This window comes from Hirundo rustica, chromosome 7 (genome assembly GCF_015227805.2).
Source record: "Hirundo rustica isolate bHirRus1 chromosome 7, bHirRus1.pri.v3, whole genome shotgun sequence".
Taxonomy (NCBI): Eukaryota; Metazoa; Chordata; class Aves; order Passeriformes; family Hirundinidae; genus Hirundo; species Hirundo rustica.
The window spans coordinates 11,618,385-11,638,674 of record NC_053456.1 but is presented as its reverse complement, the minus strand read 5'-3'; the positions used below and the strand labels follow the sequence as shown (position 1 = coordinate 11,638,674).

The following is a 20,290-nucleotide window of genomic DNA, read 5'->3' as shown; positions in this document are numbered from 1 at the left end:
GAGTGAGGACAGGCATTATTTTTGGCCATGAGACTCCATTCAGAGAGACAAGGCCGACACAGGAATGGCGCTGCCGAAGGGCCAGCCTCTGGTTCTGTTTATTTTTGGCAGGGCTTCATCTGCCCTGCACTGGGGAAAAAAACGACTCACTTCTCCCTACCAGGGTGGATGGAGGCACCATTCTGGGTCTGGCTTTTTGACACTCTAGCACGGAATTTCGTGGGCCAGAGTAATTAGCAGTAATTGAGCTCTCCCTGCTGCATAGCTCTTAGATGCTGTCATTTCCTGCCAGCCACCAGCTCTGGATGGCAGGTGGATGTCAAGGAGCCAGCATATGGACTTAGAAGCATAGGATCATTTAGGCTGGAAAAGACCTTTAAGATTTTTGAATCCAACCAAGGCATATCTCCTCCTGTCCACCATCTTCCAGCAGCACTCCAGGAAAAGGTCACAGGTGCATAAATGCAGCACAGGAGGGTTCAGCAGAAACAAAAATTACTCTGTCATCCCCCTCAAGCGTGGCATTTAACAGCTGGGAGCACACTGAGAGGACTCCCTTCTCCCTGGCACCATGGGTCCTCATTGCTTTTGCAAACCTCGCATTTTTAGCCTGCTTTGTACCCAGCGTGCCGGGTGCTGCACACCTTCCTCTGCAGGACACACCAGACCACGGTGCTGGGTCCCGTGTCCCTGGTGTTACCTGTGCACCTGGCACCCAGGTGCTGCTGTGCCTGACAAACACTGGGGAGGGAACATCTGGCTTTCGGAGCACTGTGCATGATTCACTGGCATCAGCTCCTCCAGGAGTGACCTGGTTTTCCTTTCTCTCCTACCAGCACATCAACAACGATCACATCCACGGGGAGAAGAAGGAGTTTGTCTGCCGCTGGCAGGACTGCACACGGGAGCAGAAGCCCTTCAAGGCTCAGTATATGCTGGTGGTGCACATGCGAAGGCACACGGGAGAGAAGCCACACAAGTGCACGGTGAGGTGGCAGGGACACATGGTGCATCTCCCTTGGCAAGTGGGACACCGGGCTGGGGTGGTCACAAAAATACGTTTGCAGAAATGGGCATGGCTTCAGGTAGGGCTCTACCAGGCCAGCCACTGGCAGCAGCTCAGAGCCAGCCCAACCCTCTGCGTCTGGGTTACAGCTACTTATAGGTAAGACCCTGGGGACAGGACAAGAGGTCAAGGAGTGTGGTTGAGGTGTCAGTGGGCAAAACTGCATTTCCTTGGGGAGAATTACTTCAGATCTACCACAGAAATCCAAAGCAACTCAGGACAAGTCACTTAAGGTGAAAATCCAGCCAATTTAGTTGCCTACATCCAAGAAAGAAATCCATAATGGCCACACTGTGGGGAGACACCTAACCCTGGTTATGTCTAACTTGGCATCACCCACTACAGCTGCTGGGACTGCAAGATTCCCTCACCCATGGACCCAAGCATGCACACATGCCTCTTTCTAGCCTGCAAATCTCAGCCAACACCTCCTGCCTTTGCTCTCTTAATCCAGAGGTGAGGTTAAGCCATAGGTGCTTAAACTCCAAGAAGAGCTCAGTCCCCAGACCACCTGCATACCAGCAGCACTGTGTCTAGGGTTAAACACTGCCTGAGGAAGAGTATGGAGTACTATTTTGTATCTCAGCCCTGTGGGTGCAGGCTCACTGACCAGATGGGAGAGCTGGGCTCTCCTCCTCCTTAGCCTCAAGATATGAAATCCCATTATGTGCCTTGGAGCCTCCCACCACACTGCTTGCTGATGCGGAGCAGCCAACGATGCAGGGCACAAGAGAGAAGCAAGGTTATGAAGTTCAGTTACTGTGGTCAGCTGATGGGAGAGGCGTTCACAATCTCCCTCCTCATCTCCTCCAGCCCTTATTCCTTCCAAAGGTCCATCCCTGTCTTTTTATATCCTCTGCTCTCTGCCTTCTCCTGATGGTATTTCATACCTCCTCTGCTGTCAGCATGACACTGTTCCTCTCCCCAGAGGCTTGGGGATGAGTCTCTTCCTGCTCAGACGATGTCTGAGCCCTCCTCCCATATCTTCCTCCTCTTCTGCTCCATTAGCCAATTCCAGCCCTGCTCGCTTCCTGGCTCTGCCCCAGCTCCTGCTTACAAATATGAGGATATGTATGTTTTGCTTGCTGCATGACTCCTTTATCAATCTTCCAGCCCTGTGTTCATTTAATTTAGAGCATAAGCTCCCCTGGGGCACAGGGCCATGTCCTTTGTTTTAATCTTCTAAAGCACTTTGCCCAGTCTAGTGCTTTACCAATCTTCCTTAAAAGTATCAAGAAATATTGATTGTTGGTGCATACAAAGTGAGCACTGAGGGCAAGTGTAGCCTGCCCTTGTAGGCAGAGGTACTCAGCAGACAAAAGCAGCAGTGGCTACATCCTCTTCAGTGATGTGGTGGAGCAGGAAAAAACACTGCTGCACAATCCTGCCCTTTTCCAGCCTCAGTTTTGTCACACTGGAGCAATGGCAAGGCTGTGTTTGAGTCCCGAGTCACCCTCTGCCATCTGGAGAACTGCAGCCCTTCATGTGCAGTATGTTGCAGCGACTGTCCCCAAACTGGAGAACCATCATTTTCCAGTTGTCTAGGATAATGGCGGTTCTGCAGACAGTGCTCTTCTGTGGCAGAGCATTCCTTGTCCAAGCCTGGCAGTGATTTTTCAAAGCAACATTTGTTTCAGACAAGGTTTGTGGTGTACATAAAGCTACAGATGAGCCCAATTGCAGCCTGGTATTTGGTCGAGGATTATTTCAACAGATGACAGCCAGAACTCCCACTGGCATAATCAAATCCACACGTAAGAGTGGGAACAACGGCTTTGAACATGCACAGGCTGCTTTGCTGAGAAGCTCTTATTTGAAAATATGGCCTTAGAACTTTTGCTCTTAATAACTGCATTTTTGCATCAGTATGCAACAAAACTAGAATGGACACATGAGTTGTCTCATGCTGAGTTCCCTTTGTTTTTCAGCAAGAGGAATGATGTATTTCAATAACTGTAAGCGACTTGAGTTGTAAAGGATTATTTGTACGGGGCAAGAGAAGAAAGAGATATACTGTGCTGCCTCAGAGCTGTGGCATGTTCTGTGGGACAAATGAGCTAATGAAAATTGTCTGAGGTAGAAAAACTGGATCTATCCTGCCCTGACAAAGCTGTGGAAGCTCTTGCAGGATGCTCCTACTGGTCCTTGAAGAGACATGGATATCTCAAAAGCAGAGCAAGTCTGCCTTATGTCCACCATCCCTATGCTAGACCTTAAAAAGGATCTTAAGAAATCCTTCTTTTCCAACACAACAAAGTTGCATGGGATCAGCCTGTTTCATGGTGTCCTGGTTTAGGGCTAATCTGGGAGAAAACCCCTGAATGGGGTCCCTCTGGGGAGCAAACCCAAATGGCCCCTCCCCAAATGGGTCTGGTAAAGAACTTCCTCAGAGAAAAGTGGAAAAAACTATTTTACTTAACAAACAAATTGCTCACAAGTACAAAGAATGAATAATGTGAAACAATAAAACCTGTCGTTCTGGAGTGAGATGGCAAATTGAGAAAGTCCTTGCCGTGGGTGGAGCTCGGCTCTCTCTCTCAGTCTCTCCTTGGTCCCGGTCCCTCCGGCGCTGCTGGAAAATGCCGAGGTCCAGGCCCCGGTGGGCCGCAGGTGCAGCCCCCAGTGCTCCCCTGGGCTTTCAGTCCAGAGCAGGTTTAAACAGTTCTGAGAAAAAAAAGAAAAAAAACAGTCCAGGGAACTTCTCTGCCCTAGCTAGCTGAAACTAAATAAAAGCAAAAATATCTCTGTCCTGCAGTTTCTCCAAGCCTCTGCCAAACACCCTGCCTGGAGAAGAATGTGGAGGAGTCAGGCAGTTTTCTCAAAACTCTGCTCTTGCTCCCCCTTTGCTCCCAGAACCAGTCTTAAAGGCACAGTACTCAATATACAGCACAAACAGAGCAGATGTTTGGGGATACAAGCATCATAAAGTCACCCTGGGACACGTGGGCTGCATGTTTGCCTCCCTCCCTAGCAGTCTGGCAGGTCCTGTGCATGTGCAGCACGAGGTGACAGGTGCTGCTGCAGCTGAATGCAGGTGCCTTTGACCAGACCTTTGGATATGCAGAACCACTCAGCTGCCCAGGAGATGACCTGTCCTGCTGTGGCTCCAGTTTCTTCACTGGCCAAGATTCAAGCAGAGCAATGTGAGGTCTTGTCACAACTGGGCTGAACTTGTAGACATGTTTAAGTGATGTGGCTAAAATACAGCACATACATTACAGCAGGAGGGGCTGCTTGCTGAAATTTAAAGGGTGTTTTTTTTTAATAGAAAATACAGCCTGGGCTTTTCAATGCTCCCAGCTGAGCAGGCAGTGCAACATTTAGCTAGAATTTGCAAGGGAGTCTTGCATTTCTTAAAACCTCCCACTTGTTTTGTCAGAGAGCACTTAAGAGCCTCCTTGGTTTGAGGTGAAATCCTCCCATGCTGAGACAGGGCAGGTGCAGGGAGAAGCCTCCAGCCCATCCAGAATGGAGAGTGGCAGGATTTACATCACCCAGAGCCTCACCACATCTCCCAGGCTGCTCCTTCTCATTGTGTGGGCAGCTGATTTCCTTCCAGGAGGAAGGTTCCTGGCCTGTTTTGTCATCCAAAAATCCATCTGCCTTTGAGATTGACAGTCGTGTTTTTTAAAGTGGTAATGTCAGACAGCCTGACCATGGCATCCTCCAAGAGCAGACCCAAACTGTAATTTGGGAAACTTTAAAGCTTGCTAGATTTCTCTTTGTGTGTTAGGGAAGCGTCTGCCCTTTCCAGTGCTGGCGCTAGTGAAGTGGCAAGGCTGGTCAGACTGTGGAGAAGCTGTCAGTTCCCTAGGTGGGAAGGAGGGGGCCCCTGTTTCTGAGTGTTTTAGATGCAGAGTGGTGGCAGGAGGGGCTAAGAGAGCTCTGGGAGGAGTGGAGGGGTGTTTAGCCCTGCTGGGAAAAAAGAGTCACTTGTTGAAATGTCAGGTGAGTACCCAACAAGGAGTAGCACCTCAAATATGACTCACTGTTGAAACTCTCAGCCTGCCTAGGGAAGCAAATTCTCCCAACAAAGTGGATGTTGTTCCCTAAAACACAAGCCCTTTAAAAAGAAGGGAAAAAAAAAAAAAAAAAAAAAGAATGAGAAACAGATGAGAAGGGTTTAGGCAGGGGGAAAAACCAAATTTTTCTGGTTAATTAATCACTCCTCGTATGTTTTTTTAATTTTAGTTTGAGGGTTGTTCCAAAGCCTATTCCCGCCTGGAGAACTTAAAGACACACCTGAGGTCCCACACTGGAGAAAAACCTTATGTCTGTGAACACGAAGGCTGCAATAAAGCCTTTTCCAATGCCTCGGACAGAGCCAAGCACCAGAACAGGACACATTCCAATGAGGTAAGCCTGGGCTCACCACAGCTCAACGGAGGGCTTTTTTTTAAACTTTGCTGACAATAAACATACACTTTACACACTGGACACATGTAAAAAAGAAACCTACTGTAATGAGAGGTTTATCTTATTTTTTTAATGGGATTTATTTTGCTGGGGAGCCAGAACACATTAGCTTTATATTTATGAAAGCTGTGTTTGAAATCATAAACAGATGTTAAAGTATGCAAACTTTTTAATCGACTTTGGAAATGAAAACAAGCATTTTCCAAATTTATAATTTTTAATAGCACAGATAGTATAGTACAGTTGTGCAAGTGGTGTTTAATATTACTGTGGAGCAGACTTGCAGTAATATAACAGCTACCCTGGATCCTGATGCTCTGGAAATAATACTCCCTCCATCGTTTGATGTACAATGATAAAGCACAATGCAATGCTTTGTTAACCTTGGATAATTAAGACCCACTATTAGTAGTTGGGGAGCAGAGGAAATTGCCTTTATTGTAACGCATGTGATGGTCTGTTGCAATCAACCACGGCCAACGATTGAAATTTATATTACCACTAATTAGCTGACAGGGGAAGAAAAAACAACACTCTAAAGTTCTAATAGTGTTTTCAGCCATGAAGAATTCAGTCTGTAGCCTAATTTGCAACAGTTAAATATAGACTATTGGAGAATGGAACGCAGTTGCCACGGTTGACAGCCTTTTGAAGCGATGCTCTGTCTAAAAAGGGCTTGTTGGGAGTATTTTTTTCTCTGGCATAGCATCAGTCAGTGATAACCAAAGTTCTGTAGGTTTCAGAGGTTCTGTTTGAGTCAGAATAAAGACTCAAAATCTAGAGTCCACTTCCATGCTGAGATGATGCCGAGATGGACTGATGAATCACCAGCATCGCAGTGTTGTTTGAATAGGTTTGGGTATGAACCCAAATGTCAGGATTGTTCTCTACCAGCAAGACACAGATTAAAATTAACCCATATCCACACTTAAACTGCATAGTTTGGAGTTGTTTTAAGGCTACACTAACTTTGAGGTCAGGAGGCAACAGAAAGATAGGTTGCAACTCTCATCTGCCCAGCATCCTGCATTCCCAGTAAGTGGTGTTTAACTACATCATTTTTCTATGTTAAAGCTTCTTCCTCTGAAAGGTAGGCAGTTGTGGTTTAATCTCACATTTTATATGTTGGAAACTGCTCATTCTTCAGCCCTGGATACCTTTTCTGCCTTCCTCCAGCGCTGGATCCAGTGTCCCTTTCATTGTTATTTCTACCTCTTAATTTTGCAGCGTTAAGCCACTCTCTGTTCTCATAAGCTGAATAAATCAATTAAGCCACTGAAGATTTACATTTTTGCAACATTTTTTCCTGTCTTAAAGGAAATTTACATCTCTCTTCAGCTCCTAAGGATTCTCTTGTGAATGGATCAAGACTGCCAGCACAGCTTTCAGTGGTGGATACAGACTCACTCAGCCCAGTCTGTGCACACTGACAGTATGTGAGCGACTTTTTTGCCCGTAGATCACTTGAGCTCAGATCCCTGGAGCTTTACCAGGAGCTTTGCTAGGCAGGGCAGTTTCCCATCTGAGCCAGCTAATGTCCCTTGTGGAATTTTCATTTTGAATGTGTTAGTAAATGTAATTTCTCCAGTGGGCTCAGATTTCCAAGTGATCCAGATCAGGAGCTGCATTGGATCTGGAATAACTCTTCACTTCATCTGAGAAAAACTTGAATGCACTTGAAAGTCAGATCGTTTGGGCTTCCCTTGTGCAAGAAGGTGAGGCTTTAGGGCAGGAGCATCCAACTCCATGTCTCTTGTGGACCCTGATCTAAATATGCTGACACTTGGCACAAGCTACTTTCAAACAACGCAAGTTAAAGATTCACATAACAGATTTTATCCTCTTCAGCTGCTTCCCCTAAAGGACACCAACCCCTTCTCTGGTATAGGAACAACACAGTCACTAGTGGAGGGTCTATTGCAGACCAGCTGGCCTTGCCACAGGAACTACAAGGAACTGCTATAATCCAAACAATGTTACATTTTGCAGTCGTGCTCACCCCTGAACTGCTGTTTAACCCTCCTTGATGCAATACAGATACACCCCAAGACTTATGGGAGATCTGTAGGCCACATACAGTGGCTCTCTGGGCCATATTTTTGACATCCTCTTTTTGAGGACCATATAACACAATCCCTTACAACAGATGGAATCCCTCACAGCAAAGCTCATCACACTGGGCAGCAGGCCCAGGCGAGGGTCCTGCGTCCAGCTGTGGCCATGACCACTGGCTTAGCAAACTGTACTGGGACCTTGGCTCACAAAACCACACAAATGCAAAGCAGAAGTTTGTGGCTGTGAATATTTCCCATTACCCATTGGTAACTCTATTGTGGTTCCTAGCTACCTTCTAAATATTTCCCTCTGCTTGCAGTATTTACTTGAAATATACCACTTTCAGAGTTAGTCATCCAGGTCTCCTCTAAGGGGGAAGTTCCAAGTTTCCTGTATTTGTCACTATCATTGTGTGACAGGACATAGGTGTATGGTCCAAACATGCTGAAGTTCAAGGCTGGGAATATGTTACCACACTGACTTTGGTTGGATTGTTGAAATGTCAAACACACTATTTCATTTTAAACTTTCAGTGACTGTTTGAATCCCTTTGATACCTTCAAAGTTACACCAGGAAAAAGGTCTTTCATCCAGTGACCACTCTCCAGTACACACACAGAGTGGCGTGAGTTCATGGCCAGCCAAAGACTCAGTGTCATTTTTAGCAACTCAGGCTGAAGAAGGGTAAAACATAAATCCAGTTCTGCTTAGTGCATGGGGAGTTCTCCAGTTCTCCCACCCTAAGGAGTATTACCCTGTATGTGCATGAGAGAGGGAGCGAGGCATCTAAGATGTCTAAACTCTTGACTTTACTAGGGTGAAGATGTCACTAGATGTCAGAATCTGGATAACCCAGGGATAGATGGAGCCACACCAATGAAACAGCAGTTGTGCTGAGCTCAGTTGTAAGGGGTGTGGCCTGGTGGAGGGGATGATTGAATCCCCTTAGGTGGAGTGTCTGCTGTCCAAGCAACAGTGATCATGTTATCTTAATTGCTGGGGTCTGAAAAATAAGAATTATTGAGCCGAAGGGATATTTATAAAAACTCATTGAGCTGTTCATATCCAGGATTTTTTCAGCACATATGGTGGGGGTTCTGTTCTTTGTAATAAGGCTTAATAGCAGTAATAATATTTCTATAATGCTTGTGCAAAAGGTTGCATGATATTTTTAAACAAACTATTTTAATTTTTGTGCTTTGGTTTACCCAGCTTTAAAATATATTAAATATTTACCTCAGTGGGGTGTTACGTGGATTTAGATGGTTTGAGTGATGTGCCAAGATCAGTCAGGAAGCATGCTTTTGAATACAAAACAGACTTTCAGTGTTTTTCATGTGATGGTGCTGGCTTTCTGCAAAGAATATCTACTCCGTTGTATTTTTTCACTTAAGTTCCTGGACAAAATTACAAAACAGATTTTTAAAAAAAAACTAATAGGAATTATCAGTTTGGGTAGCCTTCAAATAACATCTGTCTGGTTTTTCTCATGGATTTATACTAGTGCATTGGCAGAAAAATACATAGAGTAGTTGTGAGGCCAAAAGCGGAACTTGTGATGAATTCAGAGCTTCCAGCGCAGCAGCTCAAACAACTGCAGTGCTAACACACTTTGGAATTGGAGACTCAGTAAAACAAAAAACTTAAAAGAATAAAAGTATCTGTTTGCTGACTTCTGCTTCCAGAAGCATGGCTCCAGCCTTGTTTTCCTATGGCAATCAATGATTCATGAATTTGGGATATAGTGCTGTCATCTGAAAAAAACATCGCATGCCTGTGGTTTGTTTTGCACAATAGCAGATTTCAAGGTGACAGGTGCTGGAGCAGTTTGATAGATTGAGTAAGGTGAGTCCAGTCTGGCTTGATTTCACTGGACCTCCATCAGCCAAAAGGTTTCAGACATTTTCTTAGTGCAGACCCCACCTTAGCAGAGCGAATGCGTTATGCCCAGTCCGCTACATCACCTCCCTCCCATCCTTAATCAGGAAACATTCCTGTGGCCACCCGAGCAAATACATACATGGGAAAGTAATACTAGGAAAGTATTTCATGAATTCTTAGCTGTCTTTTGATCCAGAAACTGAAAACAAGAAGTTTAGCCAACATGAAATGACCAGCCAAGTCTGTGTGGATCAGCAGCAGCCCATATATCACATCTTCCATATCTCAGTCTTACAGAACCCTGTGGAGCATCTGCTCCACATTTTGCTGCTGCCTGCTGCTTATGCTCATTGTATTTTCTTGGCCCATACACTGTACCTGGAATATTTGGGCTTATTCTAAATATAACCCAAGATTTGCTTGTATTGACAGAAGCCGTACGTCTGTAAAATCCCTGGCTGCACGAAGCGGTACACGGACCCCAGTTCCCTCAGAAAACACGTCAAGACGGTGCACGGGCCTGACGCTCACGTCACGAAGAAGCAGCGCAATGACGTTCACCCGAGGCCACCTCCACTCAAGGAAAATGGGGACAATGAGGCAAGTGCCAAGCAGAGCAGCAAGGTGTCAGAGGAGACCCCCGAGGCCAACAGCACCACGAGGAGCATGGAGGATTGCTTACAAGTCAAAACAATAAAAACAGAGAATTCTGTGGTAAGAGCAGTTGCTTTTGGCAGAAATTACGTGGTTCCTGATTTCCCTGATGCAGTAGGGGCATGAAGCATTTGTATGCCATTTACCTCTCTGGGCAGGTGCCCTCCAACCCTAGAGTTCAAGTCCGGAAATGAAACTGCAGGTCAGGGCATAGTCCAGTAAACTTTGTACCTTCCTACCCAGCATCATAAATTCCTGCCCTTGTAGTCATGGGGTCCATGTGATGCCCTGTGCTGAGCTTGGCATTCCTGTGCTGTGAAAGTGAGTAAAACCCAAGAGTGTTGTGGTCAAATGAGCTTTACTTTCCTCACCAGTTTATACTGAGCAATGACCACAGGGCACAGATTGATGAACGCTTCTTGAAGCAAAGGTCCTGGCTTAAGCAGTCCCTTTTCCCCTCCTCCCTGCACACTTCACTCCTTTCTAGTCTGCTGCTGTTTGATGAAGCCAGTGGGGATAAAACCAGCTGTTTTATTTTTGTTGAGTATCTTAAAGCAAGTTCAATTCCTTGATCCTGTCCACCATACACAGAAGCACAAAATCACTGAAGTTGTCAGGGACCTCTTGAGATCATCTAGTCCCACCTCCCTGATCAGTTGAGGTTGGCTAGAGCAGATAAGTCAGGAGTACAGAAATTCAATACATGACTCCCAGCTGCCAGAGAAAATTGTAGCGGGATGATGGGGCAAGAGAGCAAAACTAGGAATAAACATGGGAGCAATGCTGTGGCCCACAGAGTACAGACTGTCACTCAACCATGATCAAGCTTTACAGCTCCAGCACCTGAAGCAAAGACCATTTATCAGCTTTCTGTCTGTTACAGCAGCTCCACAATTGGCACTAGTGTGGTTAGTGGTACTAAGGAGCTGCGTATAGTGGTGGTTTCAAACACATCAAACCTCTCCCACCCCATCCAGGATGGAGGAGGAGATGGAGCATCGCAGCACACAAACCACTTTTGCCTTTTGGTGTTTCTTTTCACTTTTGTACCCCAAGTTCTGGTCTGCTGCATCAGCTCAGAGTCGGACAGGGTATAGGCTAGATACAGAAGAGAAAACCTTCACCTGCAAAGGAGTGTTCACATATTCCCCAGACTTCCCACTTGAGCTGAAACGACTTTGAGCTCCAAAGTATATATTTTCTTGATTTGAATCCAGGCTAAAAGATTGTTATTCCCGTGAAAAGCATGCCCTGGAGCTACAAAGATTTTCTCAGAAGGGTTAGGGGATGTGTTGTTGGACAAATTACTAATAAGCAGCATGTTTCAGTTAGGAAAAAAAATAGTATTTACACATCCAGGATATCTCTAATTGACTAAAGAAACAGTTTCCTTGGATGAGGTTCTGTGCTGTGCTACAAAAGCTGTGTGAGAACCACTGGACAGAATGACCTTTCTCCAGTACTCTTCCTCCATGTGTTTTATTGTTTTCTTCCTATGAAAACACTGACACAGTTACAGCTCCCCACCCTGCTTCTTGAAGGTATGGGCTTGTTTTCCTAGCACTCTGTGCTCCCAGGGTTCCAGCCAAGCCACCTTATTGGCAGCAGGGCCCTGGGTCAAGTGTTTCTCTTCGCTGTCCCTCTCCAGCACTGCACACTTCACTTGTGCATATTTAACAGGTGGCATCTCATCTGGTGGGTGCACATCCAACTCCAGTTTCGTGGATAAGGTTGGGGTGGTGGGAGGGGGGAGTTATCTCACTGGTTCCCGTCATTCCCAGGCTCTTTGTTTTGAACCATATTTGTGTGTCACCCCAAAACCATGGAAACGGGTAGAAAGTCTCTCTTAGGAGCTTTTATTTGTGCCCCCAAAGAGAAAAGGCAGGGAAGATGGGGTATGGGAGTGGGGGGTATGTTGGTAATTTGTGCTGTATTCTGCATTTCCCTCTTCTTCCTTTTACTAACCTGGTCCTTTTTGTTAATGCTGTCTTTGTCCTAACAACCTGTTCTTTATTCCCACTTACCCTTCCTTACTCTACCTTCCTAAGGACAGTCGGTACTAAGGTGAGCAAAGAATCCTTTGTATTAAAATAGCTGTATAAAGCATGACCTCCTGCAGATCTCTGTGTCCATTTAACCGTTGCAGGGTGGACGTGGAAGTATGTGGGGCAGTGGGGAGAGATAGGAGAAATTTGCTTGAGTGCAGAAAGGGGAAGGACGCAGTGCCCGATGATTCCCTTTGCCGCCTTTCTCCCAGCATCACAACTTGCCATTAAATCTTGGGATTGCAATCTCTGTCATCTGGAATGAAGGGCAATCAGAGCCAGTCAACCCTGCCCATGGGGGACTGCTGTGGAGTAAACTAAAAACACTGCAGCACTCTGCATTCCCACCTTGGCCCAGGGCAGAGTACATTGCCTTTTCAGCACTCCCATTTTCTGCTGGAGCATGGGCCTGGAGCAGAAAAGACAGGCATCCTGTTTGGTAGCAGCAGCAGAGCAAGTTCAGACCATATAGTGTCTGCTGCAAATAAACTACTCAATGTGAGTACTTTACATTCCTAATGTAAATAAAATAAATATTTATGGTGCTTATCTGCCTTATCTGCAGGTGGGAGTTTGCAAACAGTGAACTAGGTTTTTATCTGGCGGGGAAGTTTGTCAGCTAACCTAATTATATGTTAGGGTATTTTAAAGACAGAAATACGTTGTGTCTGAAATACTTAAGCCTTGATCCCATGTTAGATAAGCCACTGTTTGCTGCAATATACCTTGCACAACCGGGTGACGTGCTGCTTTTCTTCGAGAAACATCTGTCCTTCTTTTGGAGGAAGAACATTTGGTTTCTCTCCATCTTGCATTTGAATCACCATGGTTTTTCCAGCTGTGAGGTGCTGTCCCATCCTCCTCTCACAGGGAGAAGGCACCTGCCTTTTGGGAGAGCTGAGATCCTGCAGCAGGGAGGGGTAACAAGAGGGGGGAGAGCCTAGGATAGGAGCTCTCCTAGCTTCCAGGACTAACACTGGGGATGTTGGGCTCCTGATTTCTTCCCATCCATGTTTTCACCTGCCCAACTCTTTTTCCTCTTTTTCCTTCCCAAGATGTGTCAGTCCAGTCCTGGTGGCCAGTCGTCATGCAGCAGTGAGCCATCACCCCTTGGCAGCACCAACAACAATGACAGTGGAGTAGAAATGAACATGCACAGCGGGGGAAGTCTGGGAGATCTGACGGCGTTGGATGACAACGCTCCTGTCGTGGACTCAACGGTCTCATCTGGTAACTCGGCAGTCAGCCTGCAGCTAAGGAAACACATGACGACGATGCAACGACTTGAACAACTCAAGAAGGAGAAACTCAAGACAGTTAAGGATTCCTGCTCATGGGTGAGCCCAGCTCCACAAGCCAGAAACACCAAGCTGCCTCCCATCTCAGGAAATGGTAAGCCCTGGGCCTGGACCATGTCCTGTAGGAACCTTCCGGAGTTTGACTCTGGTTTCATAACCAAGAGTATGGCCTGGAGGAATGAGGATCATTCCTTAGTGCCTCTGAGTCATGCTTTGATAGATAAAGATGTCAGGAAAAATGGACAGCTTGGGTGTAAACACAGCCATCTGGTGATGTGCAAGTGAAAGCCAGGTTCTCAGTTCTACAGACCTATGAAGGGAGACAGAGGTGTTGGTGTCCTTGTTTCTGAGCTTGCCCAGAACCCAGACACAGCTGCCCTCATTGTCCCAGTTACAGCCTCAAGACTGCTTGCATTTCTTCCATCAGTAACAGTTCCCCAAGGGCTAATGTGCTTCCTGGGAGACTGCTGGAGCCCAGCAGCAATCCCGACAAGACCTTCCTCCATAATCTAGCTCTGACAGGCCTTTTGTCACTCAAAAGCTCCTGGCTATTGCCTCCAACCTTATATGGTCATTTCCCACTGGCTGGTGATTCCTGGTAAATGCATCTTTTTGAACCCCCTAGAGATCCTCTAACTTTGCCAAGAAATCCAAAGGCATAGTGCCTGTGTTATACTAGATCTGAGAGCTTCTTGGGTTACTCTAAGAAGAGCCTTTGAATGTCAGCCTTTGGGCTCTCAGCCTGCTCTCCCTGACTGCTGTGCATCTGTCCCAGAGAGTAGCTGTGGTTGTTGCTGTGTGCTGTCCATGTGGCACTGTTCACAGCAGTCCTACTTTTGTCCTACTGAGGGAAGCCCTTGTGGACACATTTCCTCAGAAGCTGAGTATGAGGGAAAGGAATATATATGTTTGGAACACTCTGCAGCAGGGACTTCCTATCTTCTCTCCCCAGTCTTCCTGCTCCCTTTGCATGAACAAATAGCTAGAAAGGAAGCTTTGAATTCACTAGCAGCACATGAAGCTCACCATCACTCCCATGAAATATTTGAGGGTGGCTTTGTGGGTCTGTATTCTGGCACCTAGAACACTACAAAGTGAAATTTCTCAGTGAACTAAACCTTCTCCTTCCCTGCAAACTTTCTTTCAGGCTCCGTTCTAGAAAATAGTGGTGGTTCTTCTGCTATGCTGCCTAACCCCAGAATAATGGAGCTGTCTGTCAACGAGGTTACAATGCTGAACCAACTCAACGAGCGCCGTGATAGTACAACAAGCACCGTCAGCTCTGCCTACACTGTCAGCCGCAGATCCTCAGGGATCTCCCCGTACTTCTCCAGCCGCCGTTCCAGCGAGGCTTCGCATCTCGGGCACCGCCCCAATAACACAAGCTCTGCTGACTCCTATGACCCGATTTCCACGGATGCTTCCCGCCGGTCGAGCGAGGCGAGCCAGTGCAGCGGGATGCCGGGTCTGCTGAACCTCACACCAGCTCAGCACTATAGGCTGAAAGCCAAGTACGCTGCTGCCACGGGCGGCCCTCCTCCGACTCCCCTGCCAAACATGGAGAGGATGACCCTGAAGAACAGGATCTCACTTATGGATGGACCAGACCCTACCTTGCCCTCCATCCGCCTCCCGCCAGGCCCCAGGCGTTGCAGCGATGGTAACAGCTATGGCTACCCATCAGCTCCAGCATTTCCCCATGAGGTGCAGGGCAACTGCACAAGACGGGCAAGCGACCCAGTGAGGAGACCTCCTGGAGATCCCCAGGCTTTCCCACGAGTTCACCGCTTCAACAGCACCAACAGCATGAACCCCTTCCATCCTCCACACGCCACAGACAGGAGGAATTTTGGTCTCCAGAGCTACGGGCGCTCAGATGGGAGCCTGCCCCGACACACCTACTCACCCCGACCACTCAGCATCAGTGAAAACATCACCATGGAAGCCATGTCTGGGGAGACAGACGCACCCATTGGAGATGATGACATTATGCTGCCAGATGATGTGGTACAGTACATCAAATCCCAGAGCAATGGGACAGTGGCCGAGAGCACTTCCATGGGATACAGCAGTGAGATGCAGAACTTCCAAGGAAGTGGGAAGCTGCAGCCTCCAGCCTTGCCCGGCCAGCGCAGGATGGCGGTGGCTGAGCCAAGCATGAGCCACTTGGGACCCATGATGGCAGAGTGTTCCATGAGTTTTGATACTTCTTCAGACATTAATAAAAATAATATGCCTGTCCAGTGGAATGAAGTCAGCTCGGGCACAGTTGATATCATGTCCAATCAGTCGAAGCAGCAGTTTTCACAAGGGAACTTAGCGGTGGTCCAGCAGAAGCAGAACTTTGGTCAGTACCAGAACTACAACCAGCAGCAGATACAGCTGCCAGACAACAGCATGAATGCAACACAGCAGAGCTTTATGCAGAGAAACGTGGGTATGGATGGGCAGAGGCTAAACTGCATGCAGCTGCGGCAGCAGCCCATGAGCCTAGGTCCCAGCATGAACCCCGATATGGGTTTGCACACAGGGTATAACCAACCACATCAGATGCTGAGTCCCAGTGCAATCAGTGGCAACCCAAATCAGATCTCTCCTAATTGCAGCAACATGGCAGCAAAGTCTGGACCCCACGTTCACCCTCAGCAAATGGACATGGCAACCGACCCTTCTTTGATGGTCAGGAGCAACAGCGAGCGCACAGTCCTGGGACAGGTCATGCACGAGCCAAGTCAGCAGAACTACTCATCTCAGCCAAGCCACCTGAACTTCCCTGTGGCTCAGGAGACCTTTCCTCAGCCCATCATGACCTCCAGTCAGCCCAGTTTTGAGCCTCAGCAGGGCGTGATGGGTTCAGCTGCACAGGCGTATCCGCCTGGCATGATCCAGCCTCGTCCTCCACCAGAGCCAAACCCGGGCAGCAGACCCCGAGGGGTCCGCACTGCCCAGCAGCTGGGCTACATGAGAACTCCCCATCCTACGAGCACCATCAGCCCCGGCCAGGAGACGACAGAGGCCATGCATAAAAGAACCAGTGACATGTTGCTGGCACCAGCCCAGCAGTGCGCGGACGGCACGAGGGACAGCAGCTTGATGTACTATTACGGCCAAATCCACATGTATGAACAGAACAACGGCTTTGATAACCACGCGGACTGTCGGGTCAGGCAGCAGCAGTGCACACAAAACAGCAAGCCAGCCACTCTGCCTTCCCCAGGAACAAACCAGGTGTCCAGCACAGTGGACTCTCAAGGTCTTGAGCCACCCCAGATAGATTTTGATGCCATCATGGATGATGGGGACCATTCAAGCCTGATGTCGGGAACCCTGAGCCCCAGCATCCTGCAGAACCTCTCCCAGAATTCCTCTCGCCTGACAACTCCACGAAACTCTCTGACTCTGCCCACCATACCTGCAGGGATAAGCAATATGGCAATAGGTGATATGAGCTCCATGCTAACCACGCTGGCGGAAGAGAGTAAATTTCTAAACATGATGTCGTAACGGTAAAGCACAAGGCCTTGGTGCTATCCAAGGGGCCCTGCGTGAAGCAGTTGTATGAATGTGCTTTTCAAAAGTAATCTGTTCCAGTAGAGTAGGGTTTTTTTTATAAGTGTTAAATACATTAAAGGATTTCAAAATGAAAATTTTAAAAAATCTGTGTACAGAATTATGTAAACTATATGCAGGCAGTTCAGTACCACAGGGGTGCACCTCTAGTATTATTTTTTTTGGCTTGGTTTCCCGGAGCACTGAACGGTATCACCACCAAGCTAGGAGACAGCATGAGGGTGGTTAGAGATGAAACCCTCCCTTCTGGGAAGCCCTGTAAATAGCACTCCCCATCATTTTCCGTTACATTTGCAAAAAAATTCCGTTTTCAACCCGCCCCAGAAAGAAATGGGAGGATGCGGTTTTGGTTAGAATAAAAGCCATACTTTGTATTCTGCTCTGATGAGAGTAGGGTTTAGTTACGTCTCCAAACAAGCCCTCTGCCAGCAGTATTGTTTTATACCATAAATACCTTTGTACCTTTCGAAACGGCTTCTCAGCAAAGTGCCTTACCATGCTTTCTTGTTAAGTAGCCAAGGCCTCTCTTCCTTTAAAAATCAAATATAGTGTATTGTCAGAAGCGTATATAAAAAGTACATTTATAAAAACATAGTGGTGTTTCTGAGAAAACATTGGAAAGACACATTGATGAGACACATAAAAGGTGAATGCACACTTTGATCAGATGTGTTTACAATGTGGTTTATATCATGTGCAGAGTGGAGCAGAGGCCCAGGAACAGCAATCACTGGGAAATAATCCCCCATGGCAGGAAGGCTCTGGCATGCAGACTGACACGCATGCATAACTTTGCACCTTCTGAACACAGTGACTTTCTGTGAGTGCCCCACATGCATCCTTAATGTCAGAGTGCTGGAGCACACATTGCTGTATCCCTGTGCAGCTTTGCAGCAGTTTCTCTCTCTGGTGGGTCTTCCATGCTGATGTGCTCACATAAACAAGTGATGGTGATGGAGAGAGTTTTACGATCGTTCCAGCCCAATGTGCACTGTGGCATTATTGCGGGAACAGGTAAATCTGCCAGGGTTCATCTGCGTGATGTGCTCAATGCAGGGTTCTGCCTGGGCTCCATGTGCACAACAGGTGCCTAGCTGCACTGATGTGGGGCCAAGCATAAGCCAAAGTACCCTGCCCCACAAGCAGGCTTGTTGGCATGCACCCAGTGCTATCTTAACGTGTCCCACAGCATGAAAAAAAAGGCTGTATCCAAAAAATATACCACGGTCAACCTGAGATGTTCATTTGACTAGCAGACTGCACCTGCAGCACTAAACATGTATAGTCTCAAAACAGGTATTTGAGTCAGAATAGTAGCTTGGTCAGTGAGAATCTTTTGGAACCATAATTAGGGAAGAGATGAGAGGAGCAGGGCCTCCTGAATCCAAATTCTCCACCAGAATATAACTGCTCATAATAGTGATCAGCTGTTTCCACGACAGTCCCACCTGCCAGTAAGTTGATCTTTGTTGCATTATTTATTTTTGCTGTTGTTAGGCAAAGGGTAGGAGCAGCAGGGTGCAGGTACTTGGGAGGAGGCCTTGCTTAACTTCAGACTGCATTGGATATCTCCTCCCATCCTGCTCTCATGGCCTCAAATACTTTGTACCCCATATGTTGAAGGGCAAGGAACAAGTGTGACATCCCCTTCAGGTTCTTAGAGCTGGACTGAGTAAGCATCTGTAGAGCTTCACTCTTTCCTTCCTGTCTCCCTGTCATATCTGTGAGATGTTCTCATTTGCACCTGACTCTGTCCTCTGCACAGGACCAGGACAGCTTTGTAAAGGTGTTTTTCTGGTGTCTTTGCTTTCCTTTTGCACAAACCAATGTCAGGATCACTCTTCCCAGTATGATCAGGACCTGACATGAAAATGCCATGTGCTACCTCCAGGCAAACTCTGTGATATCAGATAGGCAGGAGCTGTGATTGGCAGTGGTGGATCAGGACAGCTTTGCTGCCAGGGAGCCCTGAGCACGGCTGGTGCAGGGAAGTGCTGCTCAGCATCCTGCAGTCCCATCCATCCTCATCCCAAATGCAGAGGGTGCACACAGGGTGCACTCAGCCCTGCCCTTCACCCCTTGATGACTCCTGCTGATGTCCAGGGTGCATGAGGACAGGGGAGCAAAGCAAGGTTCCTGGCTGTTTATTTGTGTCTTCTGTGAAAGTTGTGTTTAAAGGGATTGTTTTATAGTCTGCTGTATATATTCTCCTGCAGTTACTGACCCTGCCCTTGCCTTTGCATTCATGAAAAGAGGGCAGTACATGTTTTAGGACATTGTATGTTGTCCTGGACGCTTGGAGTACAATTGGGCATCCCTTGTGCTGAGATGGATCAAGCTTTCGTGTGTCCTTTGATTGCTAATCTGACTTTTTTAACAGCTGCATAGGGCAACAAAGGCTCCTGAGTCCCTCCTCACAGATATCTCATTAGCAAAAGTTCAAATACAGAAGCAAAACCAAATCTCCAATGACTTGAGATTTTTTTGGACTTTCCAGTGGTGGTCTTCCTTCATTTACTGAAAAAGTATTATAATAATCTTGCCAGCACTGTATATATTATGTATAGAAGACATCATTACTAAAAGTACTGTAGGTGAATTGTTCTGTCAAATTTATATCTTAAGAACATTTTTAGCTGTTTTCTACATCATAAGAATGGAGGTAACATGCTGAACCTGTATATAAACCTTTTGTACATTAAAAAGTAATTTTTTTTTCATAATTTATTGTGTCTGTTGTTATTTGTTTTTATTGGCAAGCAGTGGTTGGTCTTGGTCTGTAATTACCACAGCAGCACAGTCAGTTGGACCCTGGTGGTGCTTAGGAACAGCTGGTGAGGAGCTGGTAGGGCAGGTTTGTGATACAGCACAAGGGTGGAATGGTCTTGCATTGAAGAGCTTCCACGTAACCATGAGATGGAGGTGGCAGAAAGAGAGGCAGCAAGGTCAGTGTCTGCTGCAAGCACAGTCCTGCTGCCCAGGTGTCTTTCACTGCCTCTTGGCAGAGGTGATTTGAAGGACAATGGCAGTGCAGCAGGGGTCATACGGGAGAGGGGCTCAGAGCAAGGGCTGGACAAATCTGTCAACCAGAAGATTTTTGATAAAAATGGCTTGTTGACTGACTTGGTCGTTGTCCAAAAAGAGACAGAAATAGGAAAGATTAGCAGAGCTATGATGGGCCATGACAATGGCAAATTGAATATTGGGTTTGGAGAAAGGAGAAATTAATCTGTGCATTATGTATGTGATGGGCAGCAATTACTGGGTGAGCAACCGATAGATACATCAGTTGTGATCTAGTTAGA

At 47.0% G+C, this 20,290-nt stretch overlaps 1 protein-coding gene across 5 annotated transcripts in view; it reads left to right on the top strand.

The window, feature by feature from the left end:
- The window catches only part of GLI2 (GLI family zinc finger 2), a 188,922-nt gene extending 169,218 nt beyond the window's left edge, over positions 1-19,704 (top strand). For 4 of the 5 annotated variants that reach the window (XM_040070008.2, XM_040070007.2, XM_040070010.2 and 1 more), the window contains 5 exons: positions 837-986; positions 5,258-5,422; positions 9,851-10,132; positions 13,173-13,509; positions 14,563-19,653. In XM_040070008.2, the coding sequence (XP_039925942.1) occupies positions 837-986; positions 5,258-5,422; positions 9,851-10,132; positions 13,173-13,509; positions 14,563-16,919 (3,291 nt within the window). In that variant the 3' untranslated portion in view covers positions 16,920-19,653. Of the gene's footprint in view, positions 1-836; positions 987-5,257; positions 5,423-9,850; positions 10,133-13,172; positions 13,510-14,562 lie in introns of all 5 variants that reach the window. The other variant, XM_058421370.1, reaches the window with a different exon arrangement.
- Positions 19,705-20,290: the final 586 nt, after the last annotated feature.